Below are 18,525 nucleotides of genomic sequence, written 5' to 3'. Positions count from 1 at the left end.
CTTGTAAATTATATGTAATCTTTGTGGTAGAAATTCTTTTGTATTCCTTTTTTCTCTGTGAAATATTCAACGATTCATGACTCTCATCTAAGTAAATAGAAAAGAAACGTTTGGTCAATGATGGAGTAAGATTTCTACTACCTTTTAAACTCACTGTATTCAAAAATATGGCTTCTGGTCTTCCAAACATACCACATATTTACTGTAAATATTTTTAACCACAGAGCTTTTAAATGTACAGAGAAATGTGTTATATAACTTTTCCTGATCTGTCCCTCCTATCCCAAATTTATCCCAAATCCCATCCAGTGAAACCTATCCCTGGCACTCCTGGCACTCCTGGCAATCCTGGACCACCTGGGCCTTCAGGGGTCCCTGGGCCTCCTGGCCCCCCAGGACCTCCAGGGCTCCCAGGCACCTCAGGGGTTCCAGGACCTGCAGGACCTCCTGGCCCTCAAGGTAACTTGATGGATGATACCACCAGTGAATGTGTGATATGCAGTCTGACAGTGAAGGTGGAAAGTGAATGATGGATGAACATGACAGTTTTGCTGACTTAAGCCTCAAATTATACTCTGAAATTACAGCCTGGCAGTACATTTATTGAATCATCTTAAATTCCTGATGAAAGATTCGCCTACTGTTCAACAGCACAAGTGTTCATTACTCAGATGATGACAGGACAATGTTTCTCTGAGCAGTCTGCATTGAAAGCACCACAAAGTGACAAAACCCAACATGATCACATGAAACAAACGTGTTAGCAACTATGTAAAAACTATGTAAATAAAACTGAAAGCACACACATTTTATGTAGTTGTTGTTAGAAAGACTGTAGGTCTGTTGTTATCATTTACATTGTGACACCCTGAATGTCAATATATTGTGACTTTAATGTTGTTCCCTCCTCTAGGAAAGACTCAAGAAGGTCCTCCTGGTCCTCCTGGTCCTCCTGGTACTCCTGGCTCTCCAGGACAGCCAGGGCAGCCAGGTGATTGAAAGTCCATGTCCATGTTTCTGAACCCAGAAGATGCTCCCAGAAATTAAATGGGTTAAGTAAGGGTTTGGATTGTGGTGCTTGAAACCGTTATGACTTCTTCCACATTCTGTGCTGGTGTTGTTCCCCTTCAGGTGTTGGTTTGCCAGGACCTCCAGGTGAAAAAGGAGAACCAGGTAGCTTTGTGCCAAACTCAGGTTGGTTGTTTTCATTAAATTCAACCATATTTAATGTATAATTGTATATATAACCATATATATTGTATGCCATAACGTACATTTATGGTTAATGTGAATGTTGATATGTTATCTAAAAAAATCAATGATCTGGAAGTACAAAAAAAATCAGTCTTTGTTCTGGAAAGACCAAAATAGAAAGGGGTGTTTACCAAAAACTAATTTCGTATGACTTTGACTTTAGATAACTGACTAAATAAACACTTTATTGCAATTGGCCAGTACATCGTGCCTACATCACAAGTATAATTTGTTCATAATAAAAACTTTTAATTTGACTGAATACGTATGTGATGTGAGGTTTACAGGGTGTGTATACAGGGGGTAGACAAAATAATGGAAATGCCAAATGAAGAGGGACTCATATTCTGAAGTAGCTAAATCGTGAGGCATCTACACATTTCATTTTAATGTCAATTCTAATACTACAATACTAATATGTTTCTGCTATAAAAGACATTTTAAAACCAACACTTTAATGTATGGCTTCTTTCCTGCATCTGGTTGGGTTTGTTTGGCAATGCTAAAGGAAGCCTTCAACCCACATTGCCCATTCCCAACTGTTAAACATGGTGGTGTGTCTGTTATCATATAGGCAGCCTTCTTGTGGGATTAATTGGGTTTGATTAATACTCTGCATGGTAGAATTAGGGCCAAGGAATACAAAGCCATTTTAGGTGACCAAGTGTATCCTATGGTGCGAAATTGTTTCCTCAAGATGTTCCCATACTCCCAAGACAATAATGTCCCCATGTACACAGCTAAAGAGATTCAAGAATGGTTTCATGAACACCAGGATGAAGTCAAACACCATCCATGGCCTCCTCAATAACCAGATCTAAACTTCATTGAACCTTTGTGGAAAGTTGTAGCACATGGAGTACAGAATATTTTCCACTTCTTTCATCTCTAAAAGAACTTTTAGAAGAGACTTTCCTTCTTGAAGAATAGTCCATGTCCCACTAGAAACAGTTTACAACTTGTATAATAGCATTCCAAGAAGGATTGAAGCTGTTCTGAAGCAAAGGGTGGCCTAACTCCTTATTAATTAATAATTATTCATATATTGTTTTCTGTTTCTATTATTTTGTCTACCTTGTATGTCTTTTTTCGGAAGCTAACTTTTTTTGATTTGTCAAATTCACAAAACTTACAAAAAACATCACATAACGATTTTAGTTGACTATTGTTAGGTGGCTACATTTTAATAATGGTTTTGGGTATTGTTTATCAGGGACATTCTTTGCTGGACCTCCTGGACCTCCTGGACCTGTTGGGCCTCCTGGGTTTCCAGGGCCGGAAGGACCACAAGGTAGACCAATATCACTTACTACCACAGTAAATCAGAGCACAGCCTGGAAATAGCTGTACACAGCCCCTGTGTAACTTGCTGCAGTTGGTATTAAGTGTAACTGAAAAACATGGTGACTGTAACAGGTTATTGCATGGTTGCTTGTGTTTTATGGGGTTTGCCTCTCCATTCACTATTCATGGTATCAGTCAGAATCCTTTCCCCACAATATGCTGGGTACACACTGACAAAGAAGTAAAAAATAATACCCCATTCTGTCCTCTGATTTTTGTAGGTAGTCAAGGTGAAAGAGGATATGACGGTAAGAATCTTGTGTGGAACTGGTTTGCTTTGAATGAATGTAAAGTAATGCTTATATTTCATATGAGGCCTTGTCACCTAATCACCTCAGATAAGGTAAGCTTTTAGTTAATTGTTTGTTGATTCGTTATATGCTTTCCTGGATGCTGTCACCCCAGTCGACAGATAGAGTGTTGAGTGCTGGTGAGTGCTAATTAAAGCTCGTGATTGCTCAGGGTTTGTGAAAAGGCTAAGGTCTGCAAACCTGAGAGAAGCTCAAATTTTTGCTTACTGGCTGTGTTTCGGACTGATGGCCCCACGCGGGTCACCGTGGTGATGCTGCTCTATTTATTCTGTAGGAGAGCCAGGCCAGCCCGGCCTACCAGGGAGTCCTGGCCCTCCAGGCGGACCTGGTGAACCTGGGAGAGGTGGGTTAAAGCCTTCGAAATTTCAAGTCTGTCTATGAAAAATTATTCAAATATTCTCAGATTCCTCAGACTGCATGTTTGTCTCTATAACTGACAAAAGCTATTTGATATCACTAAAGCCGAGTTTTTGAAAGCCAGACTAAAGATTTCAAAATTATTCTGAGCTTTACAGCTGTATAACATATTTGTGTAACGTAATTTTATTGTTGTGTTCTGGAGTCTTTGTCTTTTCAAAGACTTGTTCTGAGGTATTGAATGTGTCCTGTTTTGCTGCACTATGGTGTTTCTGTGAAGACTTTAAAGGTCTGATGACAAGTAGCTTTCAGTGAAAAGTCTTGAGATTAAACTCACCTATTGGAAATCATGGTCCCAAACACTCCTTAAAAATGCACGTAACTCTAATAATGCCTAAGCTATAGGTTTCCCACATGGGGCCTGAGGACCTCTATAGAATAGGCCAAGGGTAGTCTCAAGTCTTCAGCAAACTAAATGTGCCAAATTGTTTTTCATTTTACATAGCAGTTTCTAACAAGTGAACACATTTGACTATCAGCTCCTTATCAATTGCACATATGGTTTCAGCATCTGCTGGTTTTCAGCATGTTCAGTGTACTAAACTGCTACACATTCTGTGCAACAGCTATGACAACTTTACCACAACCCAGTACATATTAGTCAAAATTTTTGGGTCTGATGTACCACCTCCTGCATAACTGTTTTATAGTTTTATGAGTTTTTGTCATGGAAATCTGTTTGAACTCCTTTCAATGCCTTTCAAATGCATCTGAAGTACTAATGTTTCAGTGCTGTAAATACATGTGTGTAAGTTGTGCTAGATGAAAGTGTCATGTCATCAAGGGCTGTGCCATTCTGATGGAGAGTAACAGTTTGAGACCCCTCCGATTGTAAATAAAATTACACTTTAAGCATATACCATGCTATGTAACCATAATGATTGATTTCTTTTAACTTGAGCTGACTATGAGATCAATATTGTAGCAATACTAGTATTGTCTGTGTAGGTGCAGTAATTAAACTGCTGTTTATTTTCAAATTAGGATACCCAGGTGAGCCAGGACCTGAAGGACCCCCTGGTCCCCAAGGTCCACAAGGTGCCCCAGGACCAGAAGGTCGCCCAGGTAAGGACCATCTCTCTGATTACATCAACTAAATTTAAAAAACGGCTGTTATTACTTAAACCTTCCTGCAACACTAACACTGTGAAGATTTTCAGATCTCAAGCTAGGTTTCAGGCTTATAAACAGATCTGTAGTTGTATCACGACAAAAAGTAAGGGTGCATGTGCAAACCATGAAAATGTAATACACATATGTTCTTAAAAATTAGCCGCTTTTACATTATATCAGTCACTAATCAGATACCCTTATCCATGTCAGCTTTCTTAGTTTACAGTGTTTTTTCACGTTAGTCATTGGTACCACTGGCATAAATGAGTTTTACTGAAGCATTTTTGTACCTTGCCCAAAGGGTTCAAAAACAGTGGCATTGCCTGTGTTCAAACTGGCAGCCTTTGGGTTATTAGCCCTATATGTTTCTATTACACCACTGATTCTCAGTCCTGCTCCTGGGGCCCCCTGCCCTGCACGTTTTCCATCTTTCCTTGCTCTACCTACCTGACTGAACTCATCGGTGACACTTTTGATTAGCTGAGCACACCTGATTTAATCAAGAGCAAGAGCAGTAATTTCAATAAGGTGTGTTTGGAGCAAGGATAGATAGAAGATATGCAGGACATGGGGGCTCTAGCATTGAGAAACACTGTATTACACCATAGTGCTGCTCAAATCCTTAACTGGCAGGTCAAAAATTCAGATCAATTAAGAGCATGTTCAAGATTTGATCTTTGATCCCGGGACCACTCACCACCATTCTGTAGATTGGGACTACTGTAGCCCTGCTATCAGACTGTCAGACACAAAATAAGATACAAACCAAATAAATGAACTACTTGAAGTCTAGGACACAGCTATATACTTGAATCAGGCCCTAGGTCTCCACCTCCACGACCGTAGTTCCTAGAAAATGTATGTGTGACACTATGGTCTCTATGTAGTGTAACCACAATTCAGTTTGTCTGTAACTTTAATTAAATTAAATGGTTGTTAAAATTTACTAGTTCTAATTTCCAGCCAGCTCTTTTTAGCACTTTTAAACATGAATGAACATGAAGGTCAAGACAACATGCATGGTGGGTAGATTAGAGGCCAAGTCTCTCTTTAGCTCCATATTCCATGGAAATTCTAGCAAATTGTTTCAGGTGTTTGGGAAGCTTAGAGTACATAGTGTAATGTTTCATGTCCTGTTTGTACCATTACTCAGGTGAGGCTGGTGTTCCAGGTGCTCCTGGAATTCCTGGATCTTCAGTGGGTGAGTACAATCCCTAATACTTATGATTATGAAATAAACGTTAAAATATATTTTCTTAGTGTGACTTGAATTTCACATATTATCCATTTATATGGTCAGAGTATTCCAAAAACAATACAAATTAAGTACCTTGCTCAAAAACAACATCAGTGCTACATGCAATATTCAGACCTACAACCAATTACAGGTCTGGTTGCCTTACCACTGTGCAGTTATTATGAACCATTTTACACAATGGAGCTTTGGAAACAAAATGTTGAACTGAGAACAGTATACTCCTTAATTATGGCTTCTTGGATTCTTAAAATCTTGTCTTTCACTGAGACTTCCTTTTCTTGTGAAAGTTCCACTTGAACATACTGTAGCACTAAACTTACTTTTGCATATCCCAGACTCCATTTGCTGCCTTGATATTTTTTATACCAATAGCCTCTAATCTATATTCTGCATATGGCAGCTAAAACCTGCCCTGTTCCTATGAAGTAGTAACGCCAAGGAGCGGATTAATGTGGGGCCAGGATTTTCCATGTCGACATTGTCTGAGTTTGTCTCAAAACACCTGTTTCTATTGTTTGTTTCCTATTCTGTCAGTTGTACCAATCAATCTTTTTCTCTCTCTCCATTGACAAGGTGGCCCCTCGAGAAGCTCCCAAGGACCTCCTGGTCCCCCTGGCCCACCAGGACCTCCAGGTCGCCCAGGTGAGGGCTCTGGGGTGCCAGATGTCCAACAGCAGATTGTGAACTATCTTCAAAGTAAGTCGCTTTGGGTTTTACACTCTTTGCATCTCCAAATAAATGTGTACCACCGAATTTATAGGACTAAATGTGTCGATTTTATAGTGATATGCATTGTCTGTTTAAATGGCCACATTATTTGGCCATTGTAATGTAATGTAATGTAATGTAGTTATTTGGCTGAGGACACAAGTGTTGAAATGATTGAAAGAGCCTTTGAAATGGCATTTGGTTGTGATTCAGTTATCTTTTGTTCCATTAAGGTGATGGTATCAGGCAGTACTTGGCTGGCCCTCAGGGTCCCCCCGGCCCACCAGGACCCCCAGGCCCAGGTGGACAGTCTGTGGATGAATTGGCTTCTCGTGTCCTTGACTACATCCAAAGTAAGCTGACATAACAATGTGCATGAAGAGTCAGAAGAGTTGTTACCATGATGTATCTGTTCTATTGTGGTTTATGTAGATATATACTATATGTGTGTGGTATGTGGGTGCAGATTATAATAATGAAAAAAGCAAAGCAGGATCCTATCATTATATTCCAACTTCCGTTTGGTAGATAGTAATATATAATAAATAATAAATAAATAATAATAAAATAATAAATGGATAAATAAGTCCTGCTTTGACTTTCTTGAGTCTTAGGTCAATAGGAGATGCACCAGTAAAGGCAGTGAAAATCATACGTGCAGTGTGTAAATGGTAACAGCACTTGAACCTGTGGTGGTATTAAAGATGCAGGCATTGCTAGCGGTGCCCCTGGTCCACCCGGCCCTCCTGGTGCTCCTGGCTCCATGTCCATCAATGACATTATTTCTCTGCTACAGCGTGAGTACTCACTTTCACTGCAAACTCTGCTGTGCAGAAATGAACTACTAGACTGACATTTGCTTCAAATGGAAATTATAATTTATTACAGACAGCTCTGATCTGTAGCATAGCAGTGCTGCATAATAGCATCAGTATCAACAGATTGCATTGTTCACAAGGTTCTGTGCCAGAATTCAACAGGCTGAACTTGTGACTGATTCGTCCATGTTTTTGTCAGGGGAGGATGTGCGCCAGTATCTGGTTGGTCCCCCAGGTCCTCCTGGACCTCCAGGTGTTAGCCATGCCAACTTTAACCCCCAGGAAGTAGCAGGGCGTGTCATGACACTCATTAACGGTAAGTACTGTAAGTGCCATAGACATCGTGACTGGGCTGAAACACACAGACCCATTCAGTAAAGTGAACAGCTCAATCATGTAGAGCCTGTAAGTTTTAAGATCACAGAAGGACATGTGATTGATAGTGAGAGGCTTCCGTTTTTGTCCATTCTCCGTTAACTTTGTCTCCGGTCACGCTTGATGTTTGATCATCCTCTTTGTACCCACTAAAGCTTACCCATTTAAGTCTTGATGTTATTGATAACATCTTAAATCAGAGTTGCCTTGCTTGGTCCTCTGCTCTCAGAACGTGGCATTGCTGGTGTACCTGGACCCCCAGGCCCTCCTGGACCTCCAGGCCTACCCGGCTCTTCCCGAGTGGACATTTCTGCTCTGCTGGAAAGTAGGAGCCATGGCGAGGAGTTTTGTTCTTATACAGATGCGTAGACAGGACTGCCATTGTAGAAAAGGCAGCTCAGACTGGAGACATTTGGAGGCTGTGGGATTAATGATGCCATTAATGATGTAGTCAAATGAGGCATACAGCTCAACTTAAGCGTAAACTGAAATACAGTTAGAAAAAGAGGAGATCCAAAATTTGCTTGTGAGTGAATTTAAAGAAAGTGCCAGTGCAACATAAAAGATTAAATGTGACATTGCAATTCCCTTTTCCATTAATCCATCACTACAGACATTGAGGGACACACATTAGGAGAGCCTTTACTTTCACAACACAACTGTAGACTAAATTAGATTTTATTTATAGGAAGGGTAGTTGTTTACTTTCTCAAGCATTTCCTCTACATACTCTAATGTCATGATACTGTTCTCAATTGCCTTAAAATTTTCTCTTTGGCCTCATGTTATGGTTATGTTATGCTAATTTCGATGACTGAAGTTCAGGCTCAGATACAGTCTTGTATGTTAATCAATATCGTGGAGTGGCTGCATAATTCCTACATGCATATTTCCCATTATTGCTGTGTAAAAGCACATTATGTTATTTTTATTATTTCTTTGTCTTTCACAGTTTGTAGTTATATTCCTCTATAGGTTATGTGGAGAGAATTTTGCATGCCGCTACCATGCGTGCACAATAATACTTTTTGCTAGGTTTTGCTAGATACTCATTTGCTTCACAACTTTGCTGCTATATTAAACATTTTCCTGTTGCTTTTGCTTTTTTCCGTGGAAGACTCAGAATATCAGAGGTACTTTGGGTCCCTTGGATCTCCTGGACCCCCTGGACCCCCTGGCCCACCAGGACTTCCAGGACCTCAGGGACCAGTTGGCCCTCCAGGGCCTCCATCTGGTGATGGCTTTGGCTACGGGCTGGAGGACATTCGGGACTACCTTCAACGTGAGTTCAGTGAAAATAACATCAGGCAAGAAAGTGTTAATCAGAATATGACTCTCCCTTATTATTCCAAATACTACACAATCCCCTGGATAATGCCTCTTGTTATCTCACAGTGATCTCTTTCATATTTCCCATTTTTTGTGGGCTTGGTGATAATATATTCTCATTGAATGAGCGCTGCTGACAATTCACAAATTTGCTTGTTTTCAACAGAAAGGTTATTCACGTACTTCCACTATTCAAATGTTTGCTGCAGATTTTTCTGGAGGAGGTTTGTTCTATCTGTGCTTCTGTTAATTTTGTTCATTTTTTCAGGCACTGGTTTCCATGGCCCCCCTGGGCCCCCTGGTCCTCCTGGTCCTGAGGGGCCCCCTGGAGTGTCAAGAGGATTGGTGTCTTATGCAGAAAACGTGCCGGAGGGCCGTATCCGCACAGAGCTCCAGGAGTTTCTCAAAAGTAGGTGTCCCTCCCACCAATTATCCTTCATATGAGCCAGATAAATATTGCACTTAAAAATAACAATTCAACATCCATATTTTGATTTATATTGATTTCATCACATTTAAAATAGATAGTATTTTTGTCGTTCTGCTTATACAATATAGACTATAGGTGTCTGAATGAAACTGACAAGAACTGAAGGCTTGCATTATTTGAGATTTGTTTGGAAACAAGTGAAGATTGTGTAGGTGAAGTGACACAATGGAATGAGAGAAAAACATTTCCTCAACACCGTCGTAGCAGAACAGGTCAGACAATCGCAGAGCAGAACTGAGTCATTTTGTGTCGCAGGCCAACAGGATTTTGGTTTTGATGGTCATGTCGTGCTGCAGGTGACAGCATGCGGAGTTTCGCCACAGGGCCCCCCGGGCCCCCTGGTCCTCCTGGACAGAAAGGAGAGCGAGGGGACCCCGGATACCACAGGGATCCTCACGGCAGCAGGTTTTCCGAAAGCGACTACTCCAACATGGCTGTAAAAGTGACAGATTATATCAAGTGTAAGTAGGTCCCTCCCCACAACAACCCCTGCAGTTAAATTGCACAGCTGGTTGCTCGTGTTGAAAACCATAAGTTCCTCTGGCAGTCCACTGGGGATTAGCAGGAATGATTTTATTCTAAGGAATAATGATTTGTATCTCCTCTTAAGCCTTGTTAAGTAAATCGTCAAGCTTTGTGTACATCTCTATTATTTAGTCTAAAATTAGGCTAGTATAATAAGGCAAGTGTTGTTGTGGCTCTGTGGAAGATTACTATGATGGTGTTGCTCCCTAGGGTCAGAGTGATGGTTAAGATCCAGAATGACATGTCAAAACTGTTTTGAATTGTAATTTCTGTACCCATATCAATCACAATTCATTGTGATAATTGGCCATTGCGTTATGTGAACGTTTCTGTGTGCTTTTGTGCAGTGAATTTCTTAAGTTGTTCCTTCTGGTGTTGGCTGTTGAGTCAAAGATCCATGCCATTGTGTCCTTCCTCAGCCCAGGGTCTGTTACGGGAAGCCCTCTATGATCGTTACCAGCGTGGAAATTACCAGGTGGTCCAAGGGCCGCCAGGACCCCCAGGACCCCCCGGGCCTCCAGGACGTATCCAAGCCACTGGTGCCTATGGCAATGTGACTGCTGACCTTCTGGAATACATCAGAAGTGAGGGCACAACCAGATTAAATATGACAATCCTGTTGATCTAAAGGACAGTGCAATAATGGACTGAGGATTAGTTCCTCTGAGCTGCCACTTGAAGATACCTGGCAGAAAGGATATTCTCAAGTTTTTGATGGCAGACATGAAAGATCATCTTACCAATGCTTAGGAACAGTTCATGTAGCACGTACACAACCGCACTGCCTTAATGCTAATTCGCTGTACCTTTCACAGACCATGGAGCCATTGTTGGTCGCCCAGGGAGACCAGGACAAAAAGGGGAAATGGGTTATCCTGGACAAAAGGGAGAGAAAGGTACTGCGCTTTCTCTGTATCTGCAACAACTCTGCATCTAAAGAAGAGCCATGCTTTGTAGATATCATAGAGGCAAATGGAGATATGGGTCAATGGGAGGGCTCTAGCTTGGCAACCCATGCGTGTGCTTTGTTTGTTAAAAGTTTTGCTCCTTCACTGTAGGTGAAATGGGACAGCAAGGAATCATGGGGGAACCAGGATTGCCAGGCCTGGATGGGGCTAAAGGACAGAAGGGTGAAAAAGGTATAAGTGTTTAAAATAGAAATGTCACTTACATAGTCAATGATTTAAGACTACATTTTTTAGTGGTGAGAGTTCATAGGAGTGCTAACTTTTAACAAGGTAAGTGAGAATTATGATGTAGTGAAACAAATATCTTGAGCAGTGATTTGATTTGACTGTAACAGTGCTCATACTGCCAAATGTGCTGAAAAGCTCAACAAAGGCTGATTGTTTCATGTGCAAATTATGAATTACTTTTAAGGTGGACAAAACAATTACACAGTTTGTTGATAGATGTGATTGCACTCGCTTTCTGAATTTGGAAAGAGCTTTCTTTGTTCAAAGAAAAACACAATAAGATATTCAGTGCTGGCAGCCAAGTCAAGTGTTTTGCCTGCAGAGCTTTATCCTCCTGGAACCTGGCAAAAATAAAGTTTTTCAATACGAGTTGTTTTTTTTGCCTCTGTGTTAGAGGTGAAAAAGCATGTGACTAAGAAAAAAACAAAAACAACAAAAAAATTAATATGCTTGTGAATGAGTGTACAAAAATAAAACTTAAATATATTTTTCCTTTTCCTTTATGTGATTGATGGAATGTTGATGAAACTTGAATGTGTTAGAGGAAGTTTGCTGTTTGAATGTAAAGAATTTACAATTTACATATTTGGAATATTGGGCTCATTGGCTTTTTTTAATGATCATTTCAGGAGACTTAGTGCTTTCGAGTCGGCGGAGGAGGCGGAGCATCGGTGTTTAAGGTGAAGGCATGAACCTGCAAAGCTGCTGTAGTTTACAGGGCTACGTCAAGTGACCATGAACTCTTTTAGCTCTTCACTGCATATCAGGGAAAGAAATGGTATCAGTTGCCGTTTAAGGGGTTCTTTACTGCTTTGCTTGCTGTAGAGATTATTTTATTTTATTATTTGTGATGTTTATTCTGCTTTACAGTCATGATTTTCTGAATTATTTGGTCAGGTCAGGGGAAAAGTAACATTTACAATCTGAGGGCCTTTTGTTATGGTCCATGTAGCACTGAATCTTTAATTGTATTCATTGGGGTGTAAATTTCACGTTAACTCTAGGTACGGTCCACGGGAATAAAAGCAGCAATTCATATTCATTTATGTATCATCTGTAAAATAAAAGTAAGCATTTAATATAAACTGAAATAGAAATGGCAACCCATACACTAACTACGACTAATTGAGCGTTGAGTGTTTACGATATTTTTGGCAGCATTCCATCAGAGTAGTGTTAAGGGCTTATCTGACGAGCATCTGCATCCCTCTTACTCTTGCATGTTGTTTAAATACTTAAGAAAGGGAATTTTTACAATATGTAATCAACTAGTAGTGTGAAGAGGGTGTCATGTACTTGCTGGTTCTACTTTTATATTTTTACTATTTTGTACTTCAACAAATGTATTTTTTTAAGTGTTGTGTAAGCATAAATCTTGAGAATGTAATTATACCATTCTCACACACAAATTAAGCTGGATATTGCATCTCATTCAAACTACTGGTTTAAAAAAAACTGATGAATGTGTGTATGTTTTATTACAAAACCAAATAAAGCTGTTACTTTTTCATTTTGCTGCAGCTGAAGTCCTTAAATCTAACCCTTACCCCGTAAGGACACAGGTTTTCCTTTAGCACTGTAGGAAGCACTTGTTTTGCATGCTATATTTCCCTTCCAATATTGTGTATTATTGTTGTTTTCATAGTAGAATATTCCAATGACTGGTCCTTTCTGAAGGTTGTCCAGGAAATAAATGATGAAGGTTTAAGATATAGGACTGATGTTTCAGCTAGTCATGGTATTAGATATAACCAAATCTCACCTTAAGATACTGTTATTTAAGAAAAATGGCTGTTTGGTTCTTGAGTAAATCAAATGTATTACATGGTTTGTTTTTACTTCACAATAAATTAGTTGAAACATAATACATTGTACTACCAAGTGGGTGGTGTCATTGCCATGTTTAAAGGAGACACAAATATGCACAATTTAGTTACAGTAAATGTTTTATTTACTGCATAATGTAAATCAACAGAAACATTATCCAATCTATAAAATGCATATGATCTACATCAAAAAGTTCTTCATTTCAGATTAAATGTCCTTGCAAGATTGTAAACTGGCATTAAACCATCTGAATGATGAACATAATACATAAGTTTGCAACAACAAATTTGTCATATATGAAACAGCAAACTTCTCTGGTGGTTTTAACAACCCGCAATGCCTCAGTCCTTGTGTTTATCCCAGAATCATTTCAATGGGACAAAAAGTACTGTAAATGGGACTTCCTTACCAACAGAGATGCAGCAGCCACAATTTTTCATATTACGTAATGTGGAACAATATTCCGTCAGGTACAAGTTTATGAATGATTTTGCTTACACCGGTATTGATCAATAACATGGTTTGCACTTATAGTTGCTGCCATGATGAATTCATTAAAGTCAACAAAATTTGCATTGAAATTTGCATGTCTTCAGCTGGGTGACAGAAGACCTGTCAGTAGAGGAATTCTGTTTTGCATGTTTATGCAGAGAACTGATTAACGATGGAAAAAATGGACATTTATCCTGTAACTGCTTGATTGGCTCAGCATATTGATATATTATAAATGATGCATATCTGTAATAAATTTTGTTGCAGCGTTCAAATGAACTCAGTGAAAAAAAATATATGAGAATTAGCTGACAGACATGTCACGTAGTTACTTGTGATAGAAATCAAATGACTAATTAGGGTATGATACGTGGATATAATTTATAAGAAGTGGAAGGAGAAAAAAACTAAATGTTGAAAGGATACCATGTTGTATATAAATTTAGACATGAAATGGCATTGTCTATACATTTTTTAGAAAAAAAGTTAAGGCTATTAACTATGGATAATAAAGTAATATGGTAATTTTTTTTAAACTGAGAACTAATAATGGTAAAAGCATGCAACACCCCTTCTCCCCTCCCTCCAGGATTCAGTTAGTATTTTGGGTCGTGAAATGCCTTATTGAAAGGGGCATGAGGTTCAGGACAGTGTGTTAAATGCCTAAAGAATTATCACCAGAAATAAAAACTGAATTATTGTATTACCAGGTCACCATTTTCCTGCACTCAGAAATTTAATAGCCAATTAGTATGCATTTTCATGAAAGGTATAAATCGGGGTCACAAAAGTTTTACATTCCCTGAATTCACTGGGGTGAGTGCCATGTGTTGAGAATTCACTGAAAACCATTCACATATGCGACTCGTTACTCATGATATGACAGGAATGATGTACTTCAATTGATCATTTTAAAGTAACTCATGTTTCTTAGTTACACTAAAGAAACAAGGTAAGACCATCATTTAGGGGGTTAATGAACTGCCCACAGTAATATGTACAAGCACAAGAGATAAGTAATTGAAACGTATCAGATTTGCGTAATTGTTCTGACAAAAATCCATACATATTCAACCGCATGCAAACAACAGCACTCACTGTCACTCATTTCACCATCTCATGAGCATTTCAACCACTCCTTCATATCCATCAAAAAGGTAACATTAATTACATATAAATATATATCATGCCTTTGAAGATTCATCTTAAAAGTGTGCACTTCATATCTTACCAAAAGTACATTCCATTGTGTGATTAAAGATAACCATTCCATTCAAGCACCACCTCATATGTTATACTGGATATATAACTGCATTGTATTTTACAAATTCCAGGCTGTTCATGTGCAAATATCCTCATCAGGGGTAATTTGAGCTGCTGTTGGGTTCCAGAGGAAGCTTGAATTAAAATGCCAACCAGTTAAATCAAATTATTTACTGTAGGCACTGGGTTTTTCTATGGAGAAAATAATACATGACTCGCATGTAATATATCTCAAACTATTTATTAAAGTCAATCGCCTGAGCTATTTTTTAAAGTTTACCTATAAACAGGTAAGATTAGTGCCAACGGACTGTATTTGAAAGCTTTTCTTACTACTAACTCTGAAGTGACAAAAGACGGAATCCTTCATGACCTGTTTCACCATTTGCTGTCGAGTTAAGTTGGATTGGTTCAGTGGATGATTATTTAACTAAAGAAAATAAACAAAATAAAATAACCCCAAAAAAAGCAAGTGAAAACAGAACGGAGGCTTCTTCAACAGCATTCTGTGATCGGTTCAGTCTGTAGCTGTGGACCATTTTGTCCTGTTCCGGGGGCTGGAAGGGGTGTTAACGGACACCGGGTGTTCTGCAAGCTGCACTGATTGTCATCGGTGGCGTAGACGAAAGGCGGGAGTGGTTCTGTGTAACGCCGGCACTGTGGCCTGTGTGGAACCTCCAGCGTGCTTGAGCACTAGGGTTTAGAACCCTGTGGAGTGTACGGTGGGGATGGGGTAGAATTTGGAGACTCGGCTTTGGGCTGAGGGGTTAAGGCATTCCGATTCCCCGCTCATCTTGAAAAAAACATCCTGTTCCTGCAGCTTTCGGGCAAATTCTTCCTCCAGTGCCTGCAGAGATGAGCCACACGGTAAGTTATCTACAATGAACAGCGAAAAGTATGCAAGGTATCCAGAACATCAGAAGGAAGCAAGTGTACTTCATCATCATGTCGGATCATTTTTAGTATGTTGATAATGTCGTGACGATGACATGTTTTAAGTCACTTTTACACACTCATCCCTCCTTTGAGAGAAACTAAATGTGTTGATACACCTAGCCTCTGATTACATGTGTTGTTCTTTTCGTGAAAAGTTATGGCAGGATTAAATTACACCGCCATCGTGCAGTATGCTTGTTCTCTTACCTTCTTGCGGGGACGCAGTCTCTCTCTCCAGTCCTTCAGCTCCTGACCGTGTTCGTCATCCAGTTCCTTCAGCTTCTGAGTCTCGTGCTCAATCAGAAGGTGGCATTTTTCATTCTACAAAAGCAACAGGAGCTGTGCTAGAGCCGTATATCACAGGAACTGTACAACGGTCACATATCATGGGAGCTGTGCTACAGAAATATGGCACAGGAGCTGTGTTAGAGCCGTATATTACAGGAGCTGTGTTTGAGCCATATATCATAAGAGCTGCGTTAGAGTCCTACATCATAGGAACTGTGTTACAGACATATGGCACAGGATTTGTGTTAGAGCCATATATCATGAGAGCTGTATAAGAGTCATATATCATAGGAGGTAGGATGTAAGAGACACGTGGCACAGGAGTTGTGTTATAGACATGTTACAGGAGCTGTGTTAGAGCCACGTACAGCAAGAAAGTCTGACCTGCCTGTAAACCAAAACTACGCTCTCAGTTTTGTCTTAAAGATTTAAATATAGCATGGGTGCATGCCTTTGAGTGTGTATGTGCGTGCATGTGTATGGGCACATATGTATGTGCGCGCATGCGTGCGTGCAGGTGTGTGTGTGTGTGTGTGTGGGTGCGTGTGCGCGCATGTGTTTTCTTGTACCTGGAGCTGCTGGAGTTCCCGGATGTTGGCGTCACACTGCAGCTGCAGGTCCCTCATCTGGTTCTCATGTTTTTGATGCTGATGAAGCCTCTCGCTCTTCTGCCTCTTCTCCTCTTGGATAGCGAACTGCACCCCACATGCGCATGCAGAAAGGCACGCACAAACACACATACATGGCACAGTGTAGCATAGTGGTTAAGGAGCAGGACTCGTAACCGAAAGGTTGCTGGTTCAATCCCCGCTGGGACACTGCTGCTGTACCCTTGGGCAAGGTACTTAACCCACAGTTGCCTCAGTAAATATCCAGCTGTACAAATGGATAACATTGTAAAACAACTGTAACCTATGTAAGTCGCTTTGGATAAAAGCGTCTGCCAAATGAATAAATGTAAATGAATAAATGTAAATGTAATACATCCACATTGAGGATACACTCTGTAAACCTTTAATCTGGCTTACTAACATAGCTGGTGCTGATACAGCCTGCCATGACTAAGTTACTGCGGTAGTTATAGTTCATCACCTGCTTTATCTTCTCCCTTTCCTGCTCGGGTGTGTCTCCGGCCGACGTGATGCGCAAGCTTTTCTTAAACATTGCCATCCGTGTCTTGGCATCGCTGCGCTGGATCTTGGGCAGTCTGGCTCTCTCCTGAGCCTGTTTATTCTTCATCTCCTCAATCAGCCTCTGGTTATACCTTTGCATCTGCTCCATTTCCTGTGGAAGCACACACACACACACACACACACACACCTTCCACTTATTTTCAGAAACAAGCCGGGCCTGGACTGGGACCCATTTCAAAGAGAGTGAGTCGCACAGATTTCCGGCCGAGCGGGACCAAGCGGTCAGCTCTGCTGCGTAACCTCACCTTCTCATGCCTCTTGAGCAGCTGGTGTCTCTGCATGAAGTACTGGTCTTTGAGCTGCTGCTTGAGGAGCTGGTGTTTCTCCTGCAGGTGGCGCTCTTCCAGCTCCCACATGGCTGCTTCCCGGGCTGTAGGGAATAAAGAAAAACATTCACTAATCTGACATACTTCCCAGCTTAACATTAGGAGGAAACATGGTCACATGCATTGTTCTTCACTAGTACAGTGCCTTTTGAATTATGAAAGCCCTGTAAATAATTTTACTTTAGGCGCTGATTTTTTAGTTTAGGCGCTGATGATCTCTTACACAGCATGGTGTAGCAACCACTGTCAGCTTGATATACAGTACTAGTCATCTCTGCAAAACCTATTTTTTAGTTCATAAGGCATCAATTGATCAGATGTAAAATGATATGTCTTCTACAGCTTGTATAGAATTTTGTATGGCCAGTTTTACCTAAGTGATATGTAACTGGAGTGACCGGCTTACTGAGGATTTTTAAAGCTTGTGAAATGCCACAATGACAAATGTTATCGATGGTGCACGCTGTTTTTCAAATCTGAAAGGCTCTGCTAGCGAGTTTGGAAAGCAGCTGCGGGCTAATTGGGTACATAACTGCGCATTAGTCACGGGATGATCCCATGCTAATGCCTTCCTTTCTGCTGGGTGCAGCGGGAGCCCCATGATGGGCATTAGGGGAGGGGGGGGGGGGGGTGTCGCTCGCTGACCTCTCAGAAGCTGCTGTTTGTGGTTGAGGCAGTCCCTCTCGATGGTCACCAGCTCCTGCTTGTGCTGCTGGATGATCTTCTTCAGAGCGCTGTCCAGCTCCTGCTGCTGTTTCTGCAGGAACTCCTGCTCCTGGAGAGAGAAGGAGCGAGAGAAGAGGGGAGACGTTAGCCTCTTTTCCCACAATGCTTCAGGCTTTTTTTTCCCCCAAAAAAACACCAAGCACTCAATGAAACCAAGCCAAACACTTCCACACAAAAGCGAGTCACAGGTCAGAGAGATATCCACAATTCAAGTGAATCACCAAACATTTGATGGATGAGCAGGGACTGTGAAAAGCTTGACACTGTCGACCAAAATACACAATATATTCAGGGACTCTGAATCACTACATGCACAATGGACAGTCTTCCTTTTCA

General features: G+C 40.6%; 2 protein-coding genes across 2 annotated transcripts in view; one reads left to right on the top strand and one right to left on the bottom strand.

Moving 5' to 3' along the window:
- Nucleotides 1-12,316, top strand: part of col17a1a (collagen, type XVII, alpha 1a) — a 35,964-nt gene extending 23,648 nt beyond the window's left edge. Inside the window, exons 38-57 of the mRNA XM_036551076.1 lie at nucleotides 310-459; nucleotides 914-991; nucleotides 1,132-1,194; nucleotides 2,468-2,545; nucleotides 2,820-2,846; nucleotides 3,184-3,252; nucleotides 4,311-4,391; nucleotides 5,593-5,640; nucleotides 6,271-6,393; nucleotides 6,639-6,758; nucleotides 7,110-7,202; nucleotides 7,423-7,539; nucleotides 7,828-7,923; nucleotides 8,716-8,880; nucleotides 9,196-9,336; nucleotides 9,714-9,878; nucleotides 10,362-10,526; nucleotides 10,758-10,838; nucleotides 11,001-11,081; nucleotides 11,768-12,316. Coding sequence (XP_036406969.1) covers nucleotides 310-459; nucleotides 914-991; nucleotides 1,132-1,194; nucleotides 2,468-2,545; nucleotides 2,820-2,846; nucleotides 3,184-3,252; nucleotides 4,311-4,391; nucleotides 5,593-5,640; nucleotides 6,271-6,393; nucleotides 6,639-6,758; nucleotides 7,110-7,202; nucleotides 7,423-7,539; nucleotides 7,828-7,923; nucleotides 8,716-8,880; nucleotides 9,196-9,336; nucleotides 9,714-9,878; nucleotides 10,362-10,526; nucleotides 10,758-10,838; nucleotides 11,001-11,081; nucleotides 11,768-11,817 — 1,991 coding nt within the window. The 3' untranslated portion in view covers nucleotides 11,818-12,316. The remainder of the gene's footprint in view (nucleotides 1-309; nucleotides 460-913; nucleotides 992-1,131; nucleotides 1,195-2,467; nucleotides 2,546-2,819; nucleotides 2,847-3,183; nucleotides 3,253-4,310; nucleotides 4,392-5,592; nucleotides 5,641-6,270; nucleotides 6,394-6,638; nucleotides 6,759-7,109; nucleotides 7,203-7,422; nucleotides 7,540-7,827; nucleotides 7,924-8,715; nucleotides 8,881-9,195; nucleotides 9,337-9,713; nucleotides 9,879-10,361; nucleotides 10,527-10,757; nucleotides 10,839-11,000; nucleotides 11,082-11,767) is intronic.
- A 1,516-nt stretch (nucleotides 12,317-13,832) lies between these two features.
- Nucleotides 13,833-18,525, bottom strand: part of LOC118780253 (STE20-like serine/threonine-protein kinase) — a 29,065-nt gene continuing 24,372 nt past the window's right edge. Inside the window, exons 13-18 of the mRNA XM_036532665.1 lie at nucleotides 18,109-18,238; nucleotides 17,383-17,507; nucleotides 17,037-17,228; nucleotides 16,514-16,639; nucleotides 15,864-15,977; nucleotides 13,833-15,567 (exon numbers count right to left, since the gene is read on the bottom strand). Coding sequence (XP_036388558.1) covers nucleotides 15,421-15,567; nucleotides 15,864-15,977; nucleotides 16,514-16,639; nucleotides 17,037-17,228; nucleotides 17,383-17,507; nucleotides 18,109-18,238 — 834 coding nt within the window. The 3' untranslated portion in view covers nucleotides 13,833-15,420. The remainder of the gene's footprint in view (nucleotides 15,568-15,863; nucleotides 15,978-16,513; nucleotides 16,640-17,036; nucleotides 17,229-17,382; nucleotides 17,508-18,108; nucleotides 18,239-18,525) is intronic.

Source organism: Megalops cyprinoides, chromosome 1 (assembly GCF_013368585.1).
Source record: "Megalops cyprinoides isolate fMegCyp1 chromosome 1, fMegCyp1.pri, whole genome shotgun sequence".
NCBI lineage: Eukaryota > Metazoa > Chordata > Actinopteri > Elopiformes > Megalopidae > Megalops > Megalops cyprinoides.
Note: the sequence above shows the minus strand (reverse complement) of the source record. Positions and strands in the feature narration are given on the sequence as shown.